This window comes from Suricata suricatta, chromosome 4 (genome assembly GCF_006229205.1).
Source record: "Suricata suricatta isolate VVHF042 chromosome 4, meerkat_22Aug2017_6uvM2_HiC, whole genome shotgun sequence".
Classification (NCBI taxonomy): Eukaryota; Metazoa; Chordata; class Mammalia; order Carnivora; family Herpestidae; genus Suricata; species Suricata suricatta.
Window position 1 is genome coordinate 158378608 of NC_043703.1, and position 24969 is coordinate 158403576.

Consider the following 24969-nt stretch of genomic DNA (forward strand, 5'->3'; position numbering starts at 1 on the left):
GAGGACATGTTTCCACTCCCATCTCAAACATGTATCTCCCGCCTGAAAACCTCTTCAAGGACACTTGCCCCAGCCCGGGACTAGCTTGAGGCCCCAGTTCTGTTCAGACCCATGTGTGCTCCTGGCATTTAGTGAATTACCCCTGCACCGTCCCTCCCTGCACCGGGTCGTGACCCCACCCCCATTTCACAGATGAGGGAGCCCAGAGCCTTGGGGTCTCCATGGTTCCCAGGCCCCGATGGTCCCCAGCACCCCGAGCACAGTCCCGATGCCCCAGGCCACGCCAACTCCTCCAGGGGCCTCGGGGTCCACGCGGCATCTGGCCCTCCCTCCGGCTTCAACTCAAGGATCAACAATACTAGGTACCTATTTTTAAGTACCCTGGGACACAGCCAGGCTCCTTGGTTGGCGTCAGGTCCACGGCTGTTGTGCGGGTGCAGAGGCAGAGGGGAGCGTGTCTGGCCCACAAAGCCCAGCGGACTCTCTGGAACATCCTCGCACGAAGTGGTGGCGCCCCTCCCCCGTCTCCACGCACACCCCACCTCTGCTCCGCTGTGACGGTGTGAAATGCTGCCCAACGCTGCTCTCTGGCCACAGCTGGCTGCTTCTCAGCCCCACGCCTAGACTTTGAGGTCACCTCCACAAAACACCCTTCTCTGGGCAACCCCCCGAAATCAGCGCCCCGACGATAATCCCAGCCACGGACCGTCTGCCCCAGCAGATTAATTATTACATTGGTCAAACTCCTACTGAATCATCCCAAGGAGAAGTTAAGGAAACAAGCGGAAAAACACTGTATACCACAGACATGGAAAACCTATCCCCTAAAATGATAGAACATTGATGAAGAAATTGAAAAAGACACAAATAAATGAAAAGATATTATGTGCTCATGGATTACAAAAATGAATATTATAAAAATCCATTTTACCAAAAAGTGATGTACAGATTCAATATAAGTCCTCCTGTTCAACATTCTGGTACCATTTGGCACAGAACTAGAAGAATCCTTAAAGCTGTATGAAACCACAGAGGACCACGTAGAGCAAAAGAATCTGTACAGAGAAGAACACACTAGGAGGCCTAACATCCCCTGATCTGAACCTCGATCACAAAGTAGTAACCAGAACAGTCTGCGAGGGGTGAAGCGGCAGAAAGACCGATGGAGCGGAATGCAGAGCACAGAAGCAGGTCCACACCCATGCGGTCAGTTAATTCCCAGGAAAGGAGCCACGAGTCCACAGCACTGGAAGGACAGTGTCTTCCATGAACGGGGCTGGGAACACTGGACGGCCCCCAGTGGAGCACCAGACCTCTATCTCCCATCACGCACAACTCACTAAAAACCCACAACAGCAAAGAGGAAGCAGGAACCCGGGGACGGAGGGCAGGGCTGCCCCAAAGTCCAGGAGCCCTGGCGCCCCGATGGGACCCGTTCCCAGTGGGGACGCTGGCGGGACATGCATGGTTCGGATTTGCTCCTGAGCTCCACTGATTAAGTTCCAGCAAAGACCACGCTGGCCTCAGCTGTCTCCTGGTGGTGTTTCTAACTCTGAAAACAGTGGCTTCATAGGGAAACGAGATAATGTACTTCAGAACCTTCCTCAAATGAAGGAAGGAGAGAAATGGAAAGGGATGGAGCTCAAGGAGCTTCTCCTGCAAGGGCCCTGCGGGGAGAGGCCAGGACCGGACAGCAGGGCAGTGATGGACGGCAGCACGGCCAGTGCCCCCCACGGACATGGGGAAGGTCCTGCTCTGAGGGCACGAGGACCAAGCACCCCTTCCATGCCAGGGGGCTCCGTCTCTCAGCCCTGACTGAGGATGCTGTCCAGGAGATGGGTGTTCCAAGTTTGCACATGTTATTGGGTTCAAGCCCCATGTCAGGCTCTGTGCTGACAGTTCGGAGCTTGGACCCTGCTTCAGATCGTGTCTCCCTCTTTCTCTGCCCCTCCCCCACTCGTTTAAAAAAAAGTTTACATTTAAAAAAAAGTAAAAAAAAAAAAGAAAAAGACATGGGACCAGGACTATCACAAGGAATGCCTGCCAATGATAGCAACCACCCTGGGAAACAGAACTGCAGGGGTCCTGACCTAAGAGCTGGCAGTAGGGCCACCCCCTCCCCCCATCTCCCTCCCCCCACCCCGCATCACAATCCCTCTGGCCACGCCCCCCAGGGACACAGCCCCCAGCACCAAGACCAGAGCCAGTTGGAAGGGGGTCTGGCTGTCACCACTTCCAGGACCACCACGCCACCTCACCTGCCAGTGGCCGCCGGCGGGCCTGCAGAGCACAAGAGGGTGTCCCGGCGGTCCTGCAGCGCCCACAGACCCCGGCCCTTCGCAAACGCAACTTCACACACCCCGCACTAGAAAGCCAGCTGCTGCCTGGGAAGCAGCTTCCGGCCTGCGGTGTGAAGCTGGAAGATGTGGACCCCGGGGGCGCTGCCCCGGAGGAGAGACAGAGACGTCACATCACAGCCTCCACGGGGCCCAGGGCTGCTGCCATTCCACTCGGCCAGCGCAGCACCGAGCCGGATGGGCTTTGAACTGAGGACCCAGCCACGGCCTGCTGCTCCACTGTAAGCTAGCGAGGGGCTCAGCCCGAAGCCCCTCACCGGGCCCCCTTCCCAGCCTGAGACCTGGAGGCTCTGGGCGATGCTGCACATCAGAGTCCCCAAGCCCTGGGTGAGCCTGTCCTGCAGCGCTAGGGAGCCGCCCAGGGGGCCCGTATCCCACCCTGCCCGCGCGGAGGGGACTGCCTGGAGTGCGTGCGCTCTGCCACTGGGCGGGGTGTGCTCAGACCGCAAGGCCTTGAGGTACTGAGCAGGCGGGGGTCCTTGCTCCAAGTGGTGCTCCTGGCTTTTGCCAATTGGTGCTTATTTGCTGAATTTTGGAGCCAATCCAGGGCCTTGCTGTCAGTGTGTTTGTGTCTAGCCCTGGTGTGTGTGTCTTGCTCTGGTGTATATGTGTCTAGACCTGGTGTGTGTGTGTGTGTGTGTGTGTGTGTGAGTGAGTGTGTGTCTACCTCTGGTGTGTGTCTAACCCTGATGTGTGTGTCTGTGTGTGTGAGCCTAGACCTGGTGTGTCTGTGTGTATATGTGTCAGCAGGGATAGACACATACACCAGGCTAGACTCAGACACACACAGACACACCAGGGCTAGACACACACACAAGGGCTAGACACACACGCACAACAGAGATCAACACACACACACCTATCAGGTATAGACACACCCACACACATATACACCAGGGATAGATACACACACACACACACACACACACACACACACACACACACACACACACACACACACACACACACACTGACAGCAAGGCCTGGAAAGGTGGCCTGGAACCGCTTTGCCACTTGCAATCCACCCGCGAGGCCCCCTGGGGAAATGCTCATCACCCGGCTGGGAAGGCCGTTACTGTGTTCAGCCATTTCTCCCAGGCCGGGGTCCTGGACTTGCTCTCTTCTTGGCACCACCCCCCTTTCCCCCACCTGCCGCCTGCAGGAGGGCTTGGAGAGGGGTGTCTCCCTGGCCCAGCTCCTGTGCTGTGAGAACAACCCGGGTCAGCCTGTACGATCTGTGAACACAGGAGCCGAGCGGACCTGGCGTGGGGCGGCCAGCGCATCTGCAGTTCTGTCGCCCACTCTGGGGAGCGGCCTTCCTCCAGAGGGGCAGGCGCACCCCTTGCCCCGCCTGGGCTCGGCACTCCCACCGGGGCTGCGGAGGTCCTGAGGAGGCGGGACTCCTTCCAGATGGAGGCTGCCACATGTCCTCCAGAAGCTTTCCCAGGGGGTCCTGAGACCCGGTCCCTGTCCCTGCAGACGCGGCCCCACGTCCTCCGGAAGCCCCCACAGCGGGTCCTGAGGAGGCGGGGCTCCCCTAGCCGTGGACGCAGTACCACGTCCCCTAACACGCAGTACAGGACCCTCCAGAGCGGGACCTGAAGCGGCCGGGTCCTGTTGGTGTGGCCGTGGCCCCAAGTCCTCCCGAAGCCCCCACAGCGGGTCCCGAGGCAGCGGAGCGCCCGCTACCCACGCGGAGGGTGAGTGCGCATGCGCGTGCCAGAGCACGGACCGGGGCTCGGGCGCCCCCTGCAGGCGGTGGAGGTAGCGCAGGCACACTGGGTTCCCAGCTCCTTGGAGGCAGCGCCCCCTCCAGACCAGCCAGGCCTGGCATCTGAGGACAGAGCTGCCCAGTGACTGCCTGAGCTCAACCATGCGCACTCCAGACTGACCACAGGGGCCCCTCGCCTCCCGGGGACGAGTGCAGGGACCCAGCGCAGCCCGCCCCTCACTTCTTAGGGCTCTCCGGGCTGCGTCTCCTGTTCTTCATAAATCCTCCTGCCTTTCTGGCCAGTCCTTCCAGGTCTTGGCTTCTTCAGGAGCTGCCCTTGTGCTCATCTGCTTTCCTGGCACGCCGTCTCTCATGCTTCCTCAGCACCACCCCCCATACCCGAGTGGCAGCCTAATTTCTGCCTGTCCAGGACCTTAAGGTGACTTCCATGGACGGTGGTCACATGGGTCCTTAACCCTGGACTGGCCCTCGTCATGGCTCTCTGGACTCATCCAGAGTCATACATACTGCCCTGCCCGCCCCCCTCCGCCCCTCGTGGGCTGCAGGGGGTGCCCCTACCCACGCACCTTTGTCAGCCCCTGAGCGTTAGCGAGGTTGTCCACGGCGATGGCCAGGAAGACATTCAGCAGAGTGTCTGGTTGGCTCCAGCTAAGGAAGGGAATCCTTCCCGGCCCCCTCCCACCATGTCCCCCACAGTCATGCTACAGCTTCCCCAGATCCTCGTTGACCACGCAGCCCTCAAGTCCCCCTGTTCCCCTGGCCCCTGTCGCCCTCAGACACCGACCAGCTGGGCTGCCAGGTCTGCCCATCCCTCCTTCACTCAGTATCCTATCAACTCCCTGTAAAGCCCACGCAAACTCCTGCTCCAACCCAGCTCTTCAGTCCTGACGCTACAGCCCCAAACTCAGAGACTGTGTTGGATTAATTTGGACTCCTACTTCTGCCCCCACCTCTCCCAAACTTCTGGCCAGTGTGAGAGGCCTCCCAACCGACACCTGCTGCTTTCACACGGGGCTCTGTCACCTTCGGGTCCTGTGAGCAGAGACCACCTAAGACAGACCATAAACGTGCACCTCTGGCCGGGACCAGTGCCTTCAGTTCCTAGGCTTAGGGACACCTGCTCAGTGGTGTTGTCTTCCTTCCTTTTTCAGAGTGAGTCCTGGGACCATCTGCTTCGCGGTGCCCTCCTGCTAGAGTGGCACAAACAACACCCAAGCCATGCTGATGGCAGACACCACTGCCCCCCCCAACCCCACCTCACTGAGCCCTTCCAAGAGCCCATGACTACCCACATGACTACTACAATCCCCTTTAAGAAATGAGCAAAAAAGGCCACAGAGGGTAAGTCACCCACCCAGGATCCCGCAGTCTGGAGGGATCCAAATGGCCCAGACATGGGCCTGTGGTGGTCAGCTACCTCTCTGCACTGCCCTCCCGCAGTCTCGCCAGATCAGGCCACCGACGTGAGTCACTTCAATTTCTCTGGGGCTGAGTCGCCTGTACCCCCAAGCTCCTCCCCTGCGCCCCTCCGAGCAGCACGTCCCCAGAACCACCCCTGCCTGCGCTCCTGCTGTGCCTCAGGCCCTCTCTGGACCTTCCTCAGCCGCCTCCCCAGTTCACTTCATTCCTCGCCACCGCTGACATCTGGAGCCAGGCAGCCCTTTGTCGTGGGACGTTGCGCAGCACCCCTGGCCTCTGCCCACCCGAGCAGCAGCCCTCACCTCAGTCATGACAACCAAATGGCCTCAGACACGCCAATGTCCTCTGGGGCAGTCGCCGCAGCCAGAGCCCTTGTCTCCTAGACCTGAGCTCTTTTACCACAGGCCTTGGGGACAAGCAGACAACAGAGACTGGGGACCAAGGGAGGGTGCCAGGAAGACACCTGTGGGGAAGGGGTCACTGAGGCCCCGTCAGGACTAGTGCCCACCAACGTTACTGAGGGTCTGGGAAGGTAGATGAGGATGGACAGGGTGGGCGCAGTGCTGACCCAGAGTAGGTGCTGGGTCCTCAGTGCACAGGGGGCACCCCCCCATCCTCCGCAGCCTGGTCCCAGCGATGGGTCTGCTCGGGAGGCCAGAGTTCCCGTCTCTGTTTGCTAGTGTGGCCTTCGGGCCTACACAAGGGGGGAAGGGCACGGGAACGTCTCCGGTAGCCCTGTGCCAGCAACATGTGACTTCGGCAAACGTTAGAGGCCTGGAATCATCTGGAGGCCCGAGATGAAGTGGGGGAAAGGTCTCTGCGTCGCGCCAGCTGTGGCTACGTGCCAGGGCCAGCGGGAGAAAGGCAGCCGACGTCCAGCCGGGCCAGACACCACAGGCGACCCCTGCCTGGCTGTCAGCCACCCGGGAAGGGGGCGTAAACCTCACAAGGGCCTGGCCAACATCTGGCCTCCTAGGCGGGCTGGTTGGGTATAAAGAGTTTGTGGAAGGAGGTGCCCCCTGCAGCCGCCCCCCTGTAGGCTGGGGCCCCGCTGCCCGACGGGAGGGGTCCTGGAGTGGGAGCCTTGGGCAGAGGGGGCTGGGCGCAGGGCATCTGGGGGTGTGAGGCTCCTGGGGACAGGACTCTCTGTCCTTCCACATCGAGGGCAGAGGCTGTCAGTAGAGACAGGGACAGCGTGGAGAGAGGTCCAGAGGCGCTCGCTGTTGCAGGGTTTCCTCTCTCAGCGATGCCTGTCCACGCCAGGCCGCAGCCTGCTTTGAGGACAGACACCAGAGAATAAAAGGAGGGGCGCCTGGGTGGCTCAGTGGGTTAAGAATCTGACTTCGGCTCAGGTCATGATCTCACGGTTCGTGGGTTTGAGCCTCGCATCGGCTCTGTGCTGAACGTTTGCTCAGAGCCTGGAGCCTGCTTCGGATTCTGTGCCTCCTCCTCTCTCTGCTCTTCTCCGCTCATGCTCTTTGTATCTCAAAAATAAATAAATTAGTTAATTTTTAAAAAAAGAATAAAAATGAAAAAGCCAGCGGTCGGGCATAGGATGGACTGCTGTCTTGGAAGAGCCAATGCCAGGTGGCTCGAGGGGAGGCTGTGCAGGGGAGGCTCCGCCCCCTGCTGGGTGAGGCCTGGCAGGCCTCTGAGCCTTTGAGCCCGACCTCTGCCCCCCCACCTCATGGCACTGCCTTGAGTGGAAGTGACAGAGCCAGAAGCAGTTCCTCCTCTCCTGCGGGCCCTTCTGGGGAAGGACTACTGTCCCCAGGGCACCTTTGTCCTCTGCAGCCGCAGCACCCAGCCTGGCCTGCAGGATGTTTGCTTTACTCTTATTACAGCCAGCGTGCAGAGATGAAGTGCCCCCGTGCTGGCACCCGGCAACCAGGCCGTCATGCGGGCCACCAGGCTCCCCTCGGGCTCCATCTGCAGCCACAAGACGACGTGTCCGCTGCTCCGTGTGGTCCAGTGGGACACGGACTCGGGAGCCCCCAGCTTGCTGGGAGTCGGGGAACTGCGGGAGAGTGAGCGGCTGGCCTCAAGCCCCAGGGTGCCGGGATCGCCGTGTCTGTCTGCACCCCCCCTCTGCACGGCTGAGCCTGAGATTGGGTCACACAGGCTGCCCGTGGTGTCCACCTTGGGCTCATGGGCCCCCTGACACTGCCCAGGCATGAGGAGTGGGACAGCTGGCTTGCACACCTCCCCAGGAGCACTCTCTGACCTTGGGCTTAGACACACGAGTCAGAAATGGAGGGCTGCTCGGTTCTCGAGGGCCCCCAGCTCATTCCCAGGGACCTCAGACCTGAAAGAGAACAGGTCTGTGCATCTGCATGAGAACAAAAAGTTTTATTAGGACTTTTTTTTTTAAGAGCAGTTTTAGGGGCTCCTGGGTGGCTCAGTCTGTTGAGTGTCCGACATTGGCTCAGGTCATGATCTCATGGTCTGTGGGTTCGAGCCCCACCTGGGGCTCTGTGCTGACAGCTCAGAGCCTGGAACCTGCTTCGGATGCTGTGTCTCCTCTCTCTGCCTCTTCCTCACTCGCACTGTGCCTCTCTCTCTCTCTCTCTCTCAAAAACAAATATTTTTTAAAATGAGCAGTTTTAGGTTCATGGAAAACTTGGGAAGGTTCCCACACACCCTCCTCTCCTCACACACACAGCCTCCTCCACGACGGGCACCCCCACCAGGGGGTATATGTGCCACACCTGTTGAACCCACACGACACACACCATTATCACCCAAAGTCCACAGTTAACATTAGGGCTTGTTCTTCTGCTGCACGTTCTATGCGTTTGGACAACTGTGTAATGACGTGTGGACATGTATCCGTCACTGTAATATTTTCACTGCTCTATGGGGCGCCGGGGTGGCTCAGCCGGTTCAGCGTCCAACTTCAGCTCAGGCCATGATCTCATGTTCCGTGAGATAGAGCCCCACATCGGACTCTCTGCTGTCAGCGCTGAGCCCGCATAGGATCTCCTGTCCCCCCTCCTCAGCCTCTGCTCCCCGACTCAAACATAAACATTAACCGCCCTCCCACCCAAAACACAGAATTTAAAAAAATGTTTTCACTGCTCTAAAAAATCATCTGTGTTCTACCTATTTCTTAAAAACGTTTATCTACTTTTGAGAGAGAGACAGAGTACAAGTGTGGAGCGGGGAGGGCAGAGGGAGAGGGAGACAGAGAATCAGAATCAGGCTCTTGGCTCTGAGCTGTCAGCATAGAGCCTGATGTGGGGCTCGAACTCATGGACTGTGAGATCATGACCTGAGCTGAAGCTGAATGCCCAACCGACTGGGCCCCCCAGACGTCCCTGTGTTCTACCTATTCATCTGTTCCTCATAAACCCTGGCAACCCTGATCTTTTCATTGTCTGCATCGCTTCACTTTTTCCAGAAAGCCCTATGGTTGGAATCATCCAGCACCTGGTCTTTCCCGATTGGCTTCTTTCACCTCAAAACATTCAAGTTTCTTCCTCCATGTCGTTTCCTGACTTGTAGAGCATTAAGTTTTAGCTTTGAAAATGTTCCGTTGTCTGATGGAGCACGGTTTACTTAGCCGCTCACCTCCCGAAGGACCCTCGGGCTGCTCCCGCGCTTTGGCAACGAGGACTAAAGCTTCTATGCACATCCATGTGCGGGTCTTGTGTGGACGTGTTTTCAGCTCGCTGGGGGTGAACACCATGGAGCGGAACCGCCAGATCCCAGGGTGACAGTCTGTTTGGTTCTGTAAGGAGCCACCCGGCCGTCCCCAGGGGTGGCCGCACCGTTTGCACTCCCGCCAGGGTGCCGGCCTGCTGCTCCGCGCCCTCGCCCAGCGAGCGGTGTCCTTGGGGCTCTCGGGTTTGGTCCTTCCAGAAAGTGTGCAGTGGCATCTCCTGATGGCTTTAATTTGCTTCTCCTCGAGATCACCTGACGTGGGGCATCTTCCCACACTCTTGCCGTCCGTCTGGCTTCTTTGGTGAGGTGTCTGTTAAGGTCTTTGGCCTATTTTGTAATCAGGTAGTTTGTTTTCTTACTCTGGAGTCTGAAAAGTCCTTTGTGTATTTTGAGTAACAGTCCTTCATTGGATGTTTTCTCGCAACTATTTAGTTCCAGGCTGTGGCCCGTCTTCTCGTTCACTTGACCTTGCCTTTCATAGTGACGACGTGTAATTTTAGTCAAGTCCGGCTTGTCAATTCCTTCTCGCGGACACTGCTTTGGGGTTGTATCTACAGAGTCCCAGGCACACGCAATGGCATCTAGGTCCTCTCGTCTTGTCTGCTGGGGGGTTTATGGTTTTGCACTTCACCTCTAGGCCCACGACCCGCGGGGGTTAATTTTTGTGACAGTGTTAACGTCTGTGTCTAGATTCATTTGGGCAGAGAGCTCTGTATCTGTCCCAAAGGGTAACAAGTGAACCACGTTGCACTTTCCTTTCCAGCCCTCCTTTATGGTGGTCTAGCCAGAGCCATCTGCGTGATGAACCCCCTGGTGGGTTTCAAACTTCTGAGACCAGAAGGAATCTGGCCCCTCCTGCAGGTCCACACGTGGTAACAGGCCAGTTGTTTCCATCCCATAATCTCCGGGATCAGTGGTGGAGGCCTTGACATGTACTGAGACAGAAAGGGAGAAAAGAAAAAGAGAAAGAGAAAGAGAAAAAGAAAGAGAAAGAAAAAGGAAAAAAGTGAAAGAATAAAGACAAAGGTTCTCAATAGAAAATTATTATCTTGCACTTTCTTAGAGTTTATCACTTAAGAGTTTCCTGAAAATTAAGCAAATTGTGTTTTTTTTCAGGAGGGCAAAGAAACCAGGTCATGTGAGGAATGCAGAGCTGGCCATGACGTGACTGCACCTGCTGGCAGTCCCCGGAAGGTCCCCGCTCAGGCTGGGGTGCGCTCACGTGTGAAGCGGCTTCCCGGCCGGGGGCTTAATCTTCTGTAAAGAAGGACGGGGAAATCAGGCGCAGAGAAGAGCAGAGACCAGTGACCACTCGATCACTGAACGACCCTCCTTTGCGCACACGCACGGCACTTACACCTGAGCTCGGGGGGCGGGGGGGGGGGCACCTGGGATGGGAATGCTTGAGGGAAATTGAGCCATCTTCTCTCCATTCACTGAAAGAAAACCCGCCCGCCAGATTCCCTCCTGTTCCTCAGAATATTCTAGAACTTGGAAAAAAGTGAGGTAGAGCTCCTCTTTTGCAGCAGTGTACAAGAGAACATTCCAGAAAGAGCAAATGATCTTCCAAGGGCTGCCGACGAGTCATTCATCTCGCAAGCACCGGACTGCTCTGTCCGAGAAAATCTATTGATCGCCACCTCCACGAGCCCCTCCATGGGAATCAGATGACGTGCTCAAAACATCGTAATTCAAGGAGGGAATATTTGGCTTTTGTTTTTTTAGTGTTTATTTTGAGAGAGAGCATGCAAGGGAAGTGCAGGGAGAGGGAGAGAGAATCTGCTCTGGCAGCATGGAGCCCAATGTGGGGCTCGAACCCACAAACTGTGAGATCGTGACCTGAGCTGAAACCAAGAGTCAGACTCTTAAGTGACTGAGCCCCCCAGGTGCCTCCCCTTAAGGAGGGAGTGTATTTTTTTTTAATTAAAAAAATTTTAAAAATATAACGGAAGGGGAAAGTCAAATGGAGCGACAGGAAATGACATCTTATGAAATAGATATACAAAATTTAATCCCTTTGGTTTAAAATGCATCTTCAATGACACAAAAACAGAAACGAGACAAAAATTAATTTCATAAAACAAAATATAAAATAGTTATGACCCGTGTCCCATGATATCTTAGAAAACCGGCGATTTGGTTCACATACTTCATTAGAACGGCTGAACGTGGAAATGGAACTATCAGTCCTACTCACACGGATGACCTGCTCTAGCTCCCCGACCCGAGGTACCCGTGATCTTACTGGTTATGAAATTACATGTTGTAGAACTTACGTACTTAACCATGTGGACAAAACGTCCCCTTGCCCCAGTGAGTACAGTCTCATGGCCTCTCGACTGCCTTCCAGAACTGTCCGTACACGAGACCGGCGAGGCCTGGAGGCTCTGAACCTTGGTGACACAGAAGCCACTTCTTGTAGCAGGAAGGTGAGGAGGGCCTGCATTCGGGGGCGTATCAGCCAGGACACAACGGCCGCCGTGCGTGTTCTGATTACCGCGTGTCCCCTCTAGGTTCACACGACCGCGGGCGGCGTGTGCAAGACGGGAAACGCGCTCGTGGTTTTCCTTTACTTCATCTGTTAGACGGTGTGGAGATCCGAGTGACAACTTCTCCAGAGCAAACGGGAGCTCCGCGCCGGGCTGGCTGCCGTCCGGGAAAGCACACGCAGGGCGCTGGAGTGTGCCCCGCTAAGCACAGTACTCGGTCTGCTCGAGTACGGTACCAAAAATAACTTAACCTTTCGTTTCGGGAAAGTCTGCAAGGTAGACCTGGACTGCAGCCCCGCTCTACGTACAGACACCGTGTTTATATATTATCTATTTGTATAAGACACGTATATACACATTTACAGACACCGGCCTTCAGAAACGTATTGCACTTGTGTACAATGCTGCGGTAGCTTAACTGACTCATACTGTGACCCATTTCATTTCTTCATGAGAAAGGCGGGTGGTGCGCTTGCACAGGGAGACTTGTGCCCTATTTGAGTAAACGTTTTCGGGAGGAGGAGGGGCCGGGGGAGAAAGGGCGCATCCTCTCCTCTTGGGGGGCCGCTCCCGCGACCCCGAGGCGGGCAGAGTTAGGCTGAGCTCGGGCAAGGGCACATCCGCAAAGCCAAGCCCGCCGCCCTTTCTGACCTGCACAGGTGAGCAGGCCTGCTAACATTGAAGAGACAAACATCCCAATATTTTTATATAAATAGCACAGCAGATATTCTAAAGGTCCCCAGAGTCTATGAACCTTAGGACAAAGCGTTCACTCTTGGTCCTAAGTATCTGTCTCAGAAAAGTCGGACACGGTGGGCCACGGGCGTCCCCACTGCCCGAGGGGCGCCGCTGCGACACGCTGCTCGCTACCTCCAAGCCCCGAGCAGCGCGGCTCCACCCGACGGGAGCCCTTCCCGCGGCTTCCGCCCACACCTGCGATGCACCTGACCCCGCCGGGAAGACCCGCGTAAGGCCGTCGCGCCCTCGCCGGGAGCGGGGGGCCGGCGTGCCCTCATATCTCAGTGAGGGTGAGTCGGTACGACCCCCCGAGCTCCTCCATCTGCAGCTGGAAGGTGTCTTCGTTGGAGTAATGCTTCACGATGTTGTCGTCCATGTTCACCAGGATCCTGGAAGAGAAGCGAGACCCCTCCACTCGGTCCTGCCGCACTGGAGGCGCGTCATTTACAAAGCCTCCCTGAGCCTCGATCAGCCCCTCTGTGGAACGGGGTGGCCACAGGGCCTATCCTGAGGGGCTCACGCGAAGCTCTAATAATAGGGTAGGGCCTGGATAGAGCAAACCACGCCAGCTTCTCACCGTCACCGCTCCAGCACGTGGCCACGACTTGGCGCGCAGGCGCCGTCACAGCGCCCGAGCCGCGTCAGCGGGAGCGGCCCCGCCTCGGGCCAACGTCAGAAAGCGGATCCGTAAAACTCACCTCAGCGATCTGAAGCCACAGCTGCCTGACAAACCATCTTCCCTCCCAACACATCCTCCAAGTTTAACTGAGCTACTAGTACGTCCAACCCTCCCTGCTAGACCCATCTAGAAAATTTCAATTAGGATCTGCTTTAGATTTAAGCCAAAAAATTCTTCCTCCGTGCTCAGCTTACCCACGGCAAACAGCACAGACACTTAAGCGAAACAGGACTAAAAATGCTAATTTCTGGACAAAGCAGCAACGTTCTGGGACTGAAAACACGATCCAGGACAGGAGAACGCAGGAGAAGGAGCAGAGACTGCACCGAGCCAGGGCCGCGGCGTGGACCCGACCCCTGACCGCGGACACGGCTCAGGCTCCCTGCACCCCAGCTGCCTTGCGTGCGAACTCCTGACCTTCTGGACATCACACTGGCTGGGGGTGGGGGGAGTTTAGCGTGCAAAGCGCCTGGTCCGGCGCCTGACTCACGAGGAGGGCTCGGCAAGCGGGGCAGCGACTGAGGTTCCCCTGACTGAGTCTCGTGCTGCGCTCCGGGATTCAGAGCCATTTCACTGCAGCCAAGCAAGCGAAGAGCAAATAAATTTTCACTTGAAAAAAGTCCCACAACGTTGTCTTATGAAGGTAGATCAATGTCGTGTGCATAACTTCTGAAAAAATACGTCCTGGCGTTCGTGTTTGTACAACCCTTCCTAGACCGGGCACACCGTGTGCGAACAGGGTCCACGTGACAGGACACCGCTGGTTTTACAGGCAGGAGAAAGACCAGCTACTCACCCTTTTTTACATTTCTTGAATATTTTCCCAATCTTGTCATGGGGCACATCGTATTTGTCTGAGATCTAAACGAACCAAGAAGAATAATTACAAAATGCTAATCTCATGGCTTGAACACAGAAACTATAAATGTTGTGTCCAGTCCCTCAGCGTTCTGTCTTTCCGAAGCGCACGTGCCAAGTCACACACGAAAGCACGCATATCCGGGGGTGGGCGTGGGGCGTTACCTGCCTTTGGAGGGGCTGCAATCTGCTTGTCGCCCCCTCCCCGTTTACTGACGTCCCTAAGGTCCTGCATGGTCACCCTTCTAAACAACGAGCACTGTATAGAGAGTCTGAGGCTCACAAACAAGCGAGCGGACAGCCCCCGGCTGCGCGCCCACCACCGACGCCCGGGCCACCGCCTCACGTCCGTGCGGAGCCGTCGTCACCCCAGCACCGTGGACTAGCGTCCACAGTTCACGCGAGGGTCACACTCCACGGGTGTAGGGGCACGCAGCCGCCCCGTCACGAGTGATCAAGAGTATAAATCCACACACGTGACCGTCCTCCTCGGTAGAGACTGCACTTCGAGTCCCACGGGACTGCAGTGAGGACAGACATGCATTTGGCACGAAGCAGGGGGTAGCTTCCAGAAGGGAACAAACTTCTCAACGCCCCACAGCCCACAAGAAACCTTGACGTCCCTGGGCGCAAGCCAGGGAGGGCGCAGCCCTGGAGGGGGCACGGACTTTCACAAATGCACCAGGCTCTGGCTCCTGTGGCCGCAGGCTGGGGAGGGGCCCTCGCCCACCCCGCTCTATGATCAGTGAGGGTCACACCGAGCGGAGCCCTCGGGACAGGGCGAAGCCTGCAGGTCCCCTGTGAGCGCTCAGGGGCCATCTTTAAAGAGAAAGGACGAATTAATCCAAGGATGAGCTGACTCCTCTGGACTGATGCTCTATAGACGTGTGCAGACCGCCCCGAAGCCGGGGGGAGGGAGGGGCAGCTGACCTTCCATCCAAAGGCAGAACTCAAGGCAGCACGGAGAGAGGGGCCATGGCACGCCAGCCTCCGACTGCTTTCAGGCTCACAAAACACACCTTTCAGACCGAATCCAAGCTCTCAGCGTACAAACAACTCCGTTTCTTTTTCTTTTTCAAATGAGCAATTTTTCATTTTTATTTTGCTCTGATTTTTTAAAGAAGTTTATTTATTTTGAGAGAGCGAGAAAGCAAATGCAGGAGCAGGGGAGGGGCAGAGACAGGGGAGGAGGGCAAGTGGGAGACAGAGAATCCCAAACAGGCTCCGCCTGCAGGGCTCAAACTCCTGAACCGCGAGACTGTGACCTGAGCCAAAGATGGACGTGACACCGACAGAAACCCCAGGCGCCCCCAACAAATCCACTGCTTTTCTGTGTCCCTGGGTCAAAATTCCCTGTGTGTCGGTGGAACGTCCACGAGGATCCCAGGCCCCTCGAGGCCCGTGGCCCTGACAATTCTCCGGGGCCCGGGGGCCAGCTGTGTGTGCACAGTAAAGCCTCCACTGTTTTCATTTCTTCTCTCCCCAAAACTAGCAGTCTGCGCGGCTCTCAGTGAGGAAGGGCTGCCCGAGGACAAGGTAAGAAAGGGCCACCCAGGAGAAGTCACAGGGAGCTGAAAACAACACAGAGCAGAGGCTGCCAGTGGCGCTGGCTGGAGCGGGGCGGGAACATGGGAACACGCCTGTGAGCTCAAGGCCCCCGAGAGACTGCGGTTCCCCCGGTCCGCTGTCCACGTGCCCACTTCCTTTTTCTTCACTGCATTTATCAGTGCTGGGAAAATTACTTACTAGTTTCTTTGCCTATTAAAAAAACTTTTATTTTTAATAATTAGAGAGAGGCAGAGAGAGCACACGCGAGCCAGGGAGACGGGAACTCGTAAGCAGGCTCTGTGCTAAGGGCTCAATCCCACGATCCTGGGATGACAACTTGAGTCAAGATCAAGAGTCAGACGCTCAACCTGCTGAGCCACCTAGGCGCCCCTTTCTGTGCCTATTTTATTGTCCCCACCTTCCTAACTAGCATCTAAACTCCATTTAGCACCGTGTCACTTACTCTTGTAACCCTAGTAGCTAGGATAGTCTCTGGCATAAACCAGATGCCTAACAAGTATTTGTTAACTGAATTCAACACACGGCGGCTGTCCGGAGAACCAGAGGACTTCTAGCCCCGGTACGCGCATGCCCCGAGCTCCAAGACGCCTGCACCTGCAGGGGGCTGACGACTATCAGGATCCGGAACAGACCGCTTGTATCCTATCCTGGCGCAAGGCCCCACGGGCTCCTCCTCATGCCGTCGCCCGCTGAAGTCCCAGGAGGCGGGCTGGGGTGAGTTCACTCACCGCTGAGGTCTTGTGAGAAGGACTTAGGGTTGTCACTGGCTGCACGTCTACAGTTTCTCCAACAGGCTTTGGGTAAGGACTGACATAAGCTCGCTCACTCCTCGGGATCAGGAGTTTCAAAGGTCGACCAAGGAGCCACTGTTTTTATCTATGAATTTTTAAACGACCTCTATTTGATTAAAAATAATTTTTGTTAGTCTCTAAGCGATTTGTTAAACGGGAACCTGCTTAACCAAGTATATAACAAACTATGGCACAGATCAGGGCGCCCGCGGGGCTCCGTCGGCTAAGAGTCCGTCTGCGTCTCAGGTCACCTTCTCACAGTTAGTGACTCTGAGCCCCACGTCAGGCTCCGCGCCCACAGTGTGGAGGCTGCTTTGGATTCTCTCTCTCCTCTCTCCACTCCTGCCGTCACTTGCACATTCTCTCAAAATAAATAAATAAACCTAAAAAACTGTAGAATGTCTAAAAACACAAATGAACAAATAAAAACTGTTGCACAGATCATCACAAAGGCCCTCGACTCAGGGGGTGCCTGGGTAGCTCGGTTGAGCGTCCAACTTCAGCTCCGGTCAGGATCTCACGGTTCACGAGTTCAAGCCCCACTTCAGGCTCTCTGCTGTGAGTGCACAGCGTGCTTGGGGTTCTCTGTCCCCCTCTCTCTCTGCCCCTCCCCAGCTTCTGCTCTCTTTCCTCAAAATAAATAAAACATTAAAAAACCCCACAAAAGCCCAAAAGCACTCATTCAGTTGACTGGACATCACTCGAGGTTACTATCTACCAAGGAGAGTGCTGGGTGTGGTGGGGTGAGACCCAGTCGGGGGTGGCCCGGCAGACGACTCAGGCCACATGAGGCCGGATGAAACGTGGGCGGTGCCACACAGCACGAGCTGCACCGATTCCAGTATAACAAGGAATCTGGAAGGTCTGATAAAGTTTGTTTCAGATGAAGCTTCTTTTTAAGTTACTTTTTCATTTTCAAAAGAGGCTTTCCAAGTTTCTAGTACTTACGGCCTCCATCAAGCCTTTCAAAGACGGAGTCTTAAGCATCAGGGCATCAAAGACTTCCTCGGACTCCTTCCGCACGTACAGCAGCACTAAGTCCCCACCAGGAGCACAGAACAGGGGAGAGAGAAAGGACGCGGTTATTCGTACGAGCAAAATAAGAGATCCCGGAGAGCCGTTAAGATAAACAGACATCCGCATCGGGACCGGTAAACGTGAACCAAAATCATCTCGATCTCGAGGAACACAGCTCTCAGCTTCTGCTGTTAGGTCCTCGCTTCAAGCCAAGAGCTGGTCTGATGGAAGAATGCTCAGGACGTCGAGCCAGAAGGATTTGCTCGAGCGATTCGTGCTTCTGACAGAGGCAGAACTCACTTCTCACTGAAAACTCCCAAAAGCAACGTGACCCACGCACCTCTCTTTGGTTCTTCTGCCCGAGGCAGCTTGGCAGGAGTCGGGATGGCGAAATCATCCTCGGAACCATACGGACCCCTTTTCAAGTTAGAGCTGCAGGCAATCATAACGATGCAGTTAGTGACTGCAACTTACAACATCACTTGCAGGAACAAAAAAAGAGTTTCAGGGCACATCGCTGGAGTTTGGATTTAAAATGACCTTGGCTCTTCACCTGGCCCAGCTTCTTTGGTTTGTGGATGAAAATGTGAGGCCCCAGGGCAGATGCTGACCGAACAGGCTCCCACAATTTAATGGCAGAGCTGGGACTTCCTGAGGTCCCCTGCCAGACGCCCTCCACTGCTCTTACCCTAGATCGAGCTGCCTTCCAGGAAACATTTTATGGAGGAGGCAGGACTTGAGATGTATACACAGAGGTGGTCACAGAGGAGGGAACGTGTCAACAATGGGCCAAGTGTGGCCCCGGAGCCAGGCTGGCTAAGATAAAATGCTCTGCGGGAAGACAAATCCAGAAGGCTGGACTCTAAGATGGAGTCCCTCCATCGTCTGGCTGTAAGGAATTTCAGACTTAATGTTGCAGGCGATTAGGAAATCTTTCAAAGTTTCGTGAAACGAGAATGCTGTGCTCAAAGGGTGCGTGTGGTAAAGACTGCAGGCCACTCCGGGACCGTAGAGCCGTAGAGGACTCCGGAGACAGTCACAGGATAAAATACGGCAGTGTCTGTGCCAAGAAGGAGGGGAAGAGCCACTCCTGAGGAGTGACCGGCTCCAAGCTCAGGTCATAGGGTGCAAGTTCTACACGGTGAGGGAGTCTGGCGGCCGTGAGCGAGAAAACAGCACACTGACTGAAAGTGAAGACACTGAGTGCTTGGTTCTGGGCAGAACGACACTTCAAGGACCAGGCTTGGGCCTTAAAGTACTCAGTGTGTCCAGCTCAGTTTCCAGCACGTCTACCCCGGGAGCACCGCAGGCTCTGTTCGAGCAGGCGAGGAGATAGAGGGGCAGCGGAGGCCTGGCCTGCAGAGAAAATGGCTCTGTAGGCAACCTGGGTCCAAACGGAGAGCCCAGGAGAGGGCACCGGTCCTCCACACGGTAGAGCACTGGGGGGGAGCCGGCGTGGGCGGTCAGCGCCCGAGTGGGCCAAGGAGGGTGCCCACATGCTGTGGGGGTGGGCAGCAACAGGCAGGGGTCAGGAGCACACCCAGGGCCCGGCTTCTTCCTGGAGGAGAGGCGGGTTCTCAGGCTGGGAAGGGAAAACCCCAGTGCCCGGAAGACGTGGAGCCTGAAAGTGAGGACGTGTTCAGGGAGCCGGGGGGGGAGGCGTCATGGCAGGGGACTCCGGAGCCCCTTGAAGGAGTCCGCCGACCTACTGGGACAATGTGAGCAGGTAAATGCTGTGCAACTTGTTGACTAAAGTTGGAAACTGAGTCCGTACTGATATAAAAGGGGGAAAAAATGAATAAATTCGAAATCTGATGAGGAATGAGATTTTTAAAAGCCACAAAGCAGCTAGCTCCGCACAAAACACAACAAAAGAGCTTCACGGCGGAGCCGCTGGCAGACAGCACCCTGATCAAGCGATCGCGGTGAACAGCATTAGCAGGGGGCAAACGCAAGCTGTGCCACCTGACAGGACCCACTGGGACGCAGCACTGTGTCCAGGAACTTCCTGCCAAGATGCACGGACACCTGAATCCACTCTTGACAAAACAGGGAGCAAACCCACACTGAGGCCATTCCACGAAGCAACGGGTTTCTAAGCTTCAAAAGTTCTAGGTCAGGAAAGGCAAGGAGAGACTGGACCGTTCGAGGCTGAAGGAGACTTAAGAGACCACTGAACACACAGGGTCTGAACTGGATCCTCTTTTGCTCTAAAGGAATTTATCGGAACACCCAGCGAAGCCTGGGTGGGGAACGAGCGCCGGCTGGTGCCCACGTCTTGTGAAGGTGCTGACTCGTGGGAGACTGTCCTGTTTGCAGGACAGCTACGCTCACCTGTCTAGGAATGCCGGGTCACTGAGTCTGCAGCTCACTCTCAAAGGACTCGGGAAAAAGTGCGCTCTTTGTCTTACACTTGCAATTCTTCTGTAAGTTTGAGAGTGTTTAAAAACCAGAAGAATGTATTAAAACAAACAAAACAGGGGCACCTGGGTGGCTCAGCTGGTTAAGCGTCTAACTTCAGCTCAGGTCATGATCTCGAGGTTCATGGGTTCAAACCCCGTAGCGCAGAGCCCGCTTTGGATCCCCGTCCCCCTCTCTCTGTCCCTCCCCTGCTCATGCTCTCTCTCTCTCTCAAAAATAAACATTTAAACAAAATAAAACAAAACATAAACCTTACCCTTCACCCTCCAATTCTTCTGAGGCAAGAGGAAGAACCTAAAACCAAAAAAATAGCTTTTCAAGTGTGTGCTCAAAATATTTCAGATCATAAGTGACTTATTCCAAAAATGAAAATAATTTTGAATGTGACCAATCTAGTATACAATCCTTTAGCCTTATGTTTCAATAACCAGATTCTTACAGGTATCTTGAGCTTCTCTAAGCCGGGGGTGGGAAACTATGGACGACTGGCCGAGTCTGGCCCAATGCCTGTCACCATGAAGACAGGGCATCATGACACATGGCCGCACTCCATCACTGGCGTGCCGTTTTTGGCTGCTTTGGCACCATGATGGCAGAGCTGAATAGTCACACCGGACACTGCGTGACCCCAAAAGCCTGCAATGTTTACTCCGTGAGCCTTCACAGGGACCATCTGCTGAGCCCTGCTCGCTGGAAGCTTCTCACCAGGAGCTGGAGACAGTGGCAATGCCCGCCCCCCCCACCCCAAGAATTCTAAGACGCCACGAGCCCAGAGGAATCTGGGCACAAAGTGCGTGGCAGATCATCCGCATGTGCTTCCGAGCTCTGTACGGAAAGCAGGCTCTACGCCACGCCAGCTGCCATCCCCACTGAGCTCCTGCTCAACGCAGGGCGTGCTGGTTTCAGAGCAGTTGCCGAGACATGGCTCTCCGTGTGCCAGCCGCGATTCAGGAACTGAAACCAGGAAAAGAGCCTTCAGACGTCCCTTCTGCCCTTGACGTTACTACCCGGGGACTCCTCTGGCTTTTCCCTCCTGCCCAGAACCACACGAGTGAAATCCATGGGATCACAGACTCAGACTGCAAGCGACGCTGCTATTACAGCATCTCTGCGTGAACTGCGGTGCAAACACACGCACACACGCACACACAGTGTGACAGGCCCGGGGCTGCAGGGCTGACAGCGGCGCTCGCACACTTTGCCACCAGGGCGTTGCGTCAGCTGAATATTCCAGAGACTGGAACGCTGGCCATGCCTCACTACGTTTTGGCCTCTGTTTACAACGAATGGCAAAGACCTTCTCCGTGTCGGGCGTGAGCGCCCCGCAGCCACCCGGGGCCCCGCTACCTACGTGAGTGCCCCGCTGCAGGCTGGCGAAGTGCACGTCGGGAATGAAGAGGACAGGCTGTGTGTCAAGATCAATAAAGGGCTTGAAAACCGTGATGTCCATTCGTTTGTGAGAGGGGAGCAGTGGCACTTTGACATCGGAAACTGGAAAAACAAACAAGCGAGGACCCCCGGTCAGCAGTGTATAGTCACAGACTGGGTACAGGCCCCAGAGCACTTTGCTCGGGTTCAAGAAACTGAAACTGCAGCGCTGGATCAGGTACAGGTCATGTTGCCTGAACAAAGAAGAAAATCACAGTTTATGCAAAGAAATAGGGTGCTTGTATTTATACTAAAGTCAACTGAACATCTTACCACAATCAGAGAGAAAAGGCTACTTGTAAATGTACAGAGACACGCGCACACAGAGAATCAGAAGCATATATAACTTTTGTCTGAAAGGCTAAAACTTACAACTGCATCGACATAATTCGGAGGGGAGTTTGCCTGGCTCTCCTGGTGAGGCAGCTGACACTCCAACGGCATCGTGCCCTGTCCTGCGGGACCCATACCTCTACGCCTCCGACGGGACCGCTAGATCTAACCTTAGAGACGTTCAGAGTAAGGACGACTGTCGAGGTTTTTTATTTATTAAATTACAGACTCTGCTGCCCGGTCACCGGCCCTGCCGTACTCAGTGAGGGGCTCTCCCGGGAGCTTGTGTGCGGATGCCGGACGGGAGGCCCGCCCAGCGCGCTGCCGGCCCACAGCCCGCCGAGCAGACGGACTTCAGACACCAGGCGCTCGCGGCCCACGTCCTCCAGACCCAGCACTATGGCCGTCGAGCAGCATTTCCGCTTGTAGTTGGCAGATCAGGATTTTGTGAACATGGATATTGGTGACATTAAGAAAAGCAAGAAAGCAAGACAGCTTTTCTCGTAAAACGTCCAAACGGCAGCCCGACAGCTTCTGAAATGTTAGAACACTGGATACAGGAAAACCACGCTCATTTGGGAGTCAGGCATCCTGACTTCCCAAGCGCATTCTTCTCCCAATTTCGTCATCCGCTATTCAGATAGAATATGTGTTATTTTTCAGGACTAGAATCAGCAATCTGGCCTAAAAGTAATAGCCAAAACAGTCCGAAGTCTGGAAAAACTTTCCTGTGATTCCCCAAGAAAAGTCCTTAGTTCAGCCATTCAGCTGATTCTGTAGCTGGTAAACAAACAAACAAACAAACAAACAAAAAAAACCCAATGCTACCACTTCACAGTATTAAGTATCCGTGACTATTTTCTGCTTGAAAAAAGAATCACCGTTCTCAGGGAAAAGGTCTGAAACACTTGGCGGAAACAGTGCTACTTACAGGCGTTCAACTGGGAGCTGGGGTCAGGACACTTGCCTTTTCTCTTGCTTTGCTTTCGTTCTTCATCCCTGATTTTCCTTTCAGCTCCCTAGAAGCCAAGTGAAGACAAGGCATGATACTGTTTCTCCGGTCCTCTTTAAAATACTGTACTCCTCCCTGACTTACGGGGAAAAACATCTCTAGAGATGGACCCCGTTACTTACTATCTTCATGGAGCTTAGCGGAGCTTCCTCTAAATCTGCTGATGCACTAACTGCCTCCAAAAACATCAGTGACCGTAGACACGCGGACCCTGATTCGTGCGCACCCCCCCAAGCGGGCAACGACATCAGTGAAAGCCGGGGTTCTGTCCGAGGACCTGGCGTCAACCAAGTGACAGAGCTGTCCAACTAGAACTCACAAAAGCAAGGGTTTAACTAGAAGCCTGCATCACCACTTAAAAGAGAAAAAGTGGACTCTCAGTCCTATAAAGAGGGCACACGTACACGACGTGTATCAATTACACGAACGGCAGGGCCATGCAATTGAACCCACAAAAATAAAAAACCGTATTACTAACAAACATGACCTGAAATTAAGCAAATGCATATAATAAGAATGTAACCACAAATGAACCATTTTACTTCATCCGGCAGCATATATTTCTGTGGGTACACGTTTCTTTACGAAGTCACCCACTTAAATATGAACGAGCAGCTAACTTTTCTGAAAACAAATTCCCTAACATCAAAGAGAGGCGATAAAAATCATCCCACAGACCTTGGTATTATGACATACTTAAGCCATATTTAATAAACGGAACACAAACCACCCCCGACTCTTCTAGAAGGTGGGAATATGCTACCATATCGGTAAACACACCACCTGGGTTCATGAGCGTCGCCACGAGCTGCTCACCGAGCACCTCCGGACGCAGACACGCAGGTCAGGAGCCCGCTCTCCCCCGCACCCCTCTGCTGTTGTACAGGGTAGTATCTCCCCGTCCCTCCCAGCAGTCTACAATAGCTCCATTCTGATGACAAGTGACACTTCCCAAAAGGTAGCTTTAAACCAACAGGGCGTCTCCTCCCAGTTATCAGGCACCTCCCTCAGAAAACGGGGCCTCTGCTCCCACTTGTGGCGGGCGCCTCCCAGACCCGATTTCCCCTCCACCCGGAGCAGAAAGAAGACGGCTGCGTGGACCAAGGATTTTTAAGGCCGGGGCCACCGGGCACCAGACAGCAGGGCTCCCTGAGAGGCAGGGAGCAAGCCGGACGAGCGCCCCAGGAGCGGCCTGCCTTCACAACTCCTAGGCTGCAGCGCAGGGACGGCCACAGGTCGGCCCCGTCCAGGGCCCCTGGGTCGAGACACAGGTGAAAATCCAGACAGAGCAAGGCAGCAGGACAAAGTAGTGAAGGGGAAAGTGTTACACCAGGAAGAACCCCAGAGATCTGTGGAGGGTCCCCCCAAGTAGTCAGCAGAGTCCTGAGATAAACAAGTGTTAGAAAGTTCCCCAAAGGTACAGGGGAGAGCCCTCGGTGAAGACTAGAATATAGTGCCTGATCCCACCCGTCAGACTGGAGAAACTTAAAGTTCACAGGGCGCTCAGCAGAACAGTCGGGAAATAATCAGCTGACAGTGAGCACTGTGCCTGATCCACCTGTCAGATCGCAACGGTGAGACCTGCAGGGATCGAAGTGCTTCCAAGTGACTACCTGCTCTCAGGACGAAGCTTGAAAGATCCAGAGGATTACAAAGCCATGCAGCACCCAGCAAGGTAGAACTCACCAGGCCTGGGGTCCAGGAAGATTGCCAGGCACGTAAGGAAGCAGGGAAACATGACCGCAGGAGGGCAGCAGACCACTGACCGCACCCAGGATGGACATGGACTTCGGGCAAGGACATTAACGTGGTTATTGTAACTGCCTTCCCTATGTCCAAAAAGTCGGTGAAAAAACAACACACTGAGATACGAGAGCTCCGAAACAGATCCGAGCTGATCTTCTAGAGACGGTAACTACAACGTCTTGAGATGACAACCGCACTGGAGGGGATTTGAAGTAGTTCCGACAAGGCAGAGGCAAGAGTGGTGAACTGATTTAGGACATCAGCACAGAGACTATGAAAAAGGAGACACAAAGAGGAAGTCATCCCAGAAAAGGAAAGAGCAGGTGGGAGCTGTGGGAGCCGCAAGCCGCCGTACACATACGTGTGCACCTGGCGTCCTCAGAGGACGCAAGAACAAACATACTCGAAGAAACAATGGCTGGAAATGTTTCAAACAGGATGAAAACTGTCAACGACAGATCCAAGAAGCTCAACAAGCTCTAAGTACAAGAAATGTAAAGAAACACATCAGATTGTTCAAAACTGGTAAGAAGGGAAAAGAGTCCAGAAAAACAGACACACTGAACTAAGACACTGATGACAGCACATTTCCCCTTAGAAATGTAAGCCTGACGACAACACAGTCGTGTTGTTCAAGCACTGCAGGAAACAGCAGGCCCAGAATTTTATACCCAGCAAAAGGAGCTTTCAGTATCCGAGGTGAGCGGCGCCTGCGTC

The 24969-nt window shown here is 54.9% G+C and overlaps 1 protein-coding gene and 1 long non-coding RNA gene across 2 annotated transcripts in view; one reads left to right on the forward strand and one right to left on the reverse strand.

Annotated features, from left to right (window-relative positions):
• The first annotated feature begins 3294 nt into the window (after nt 1–3294).
• Nucleotides 3295–5557, forward strand: LOC115290334. The gene is made up of 4 exons (XR_003908055.1): nt 3295–4057; nt 4372–4507; nt 5241–5430; nt 5530–5557. It is a non-coding gene; the product is annotated as an uncharacterized LOC115290334 (long non-coding RNA).
• A 5608-nt stretch (nt 5558–11165) lies between these two features.
• GRHL1 (grainyhead like transcription factor 1) overlaps nt 11166–24969 on the reverse strand; it is a 49642-nt gene continuing 35838 nt past the window's right edge. Inside the window, exons 10-16 of the mRNA XM_029938573.1 lie at nt 22426–22513; nt 21085–21224; nt 19990–20027; nt 17653–17744; nt 17244–17329; nt 13874–13938; nt 11166–12787 (exon numbers count right to left, since the gene is read on the reverse strand). Coding sequence (XP_029794433.1) covers nt 12673–12787; nt 13874–13938; nt 17244–17329; nt 17653–17744; nt 19990–20027; nt 21085–21224; nt 22426–22513 — 624 coding nt within the window. The 3' untranslated portion in view covers nt 11166–12672. The remainder of the gene's footprint in view (nt 12788–13873; nt 13939–17243; nt 17330–17652; nt 17745–19989; nt 20028–21084; nt 21225–22425; nt 22514–24969) is intronic.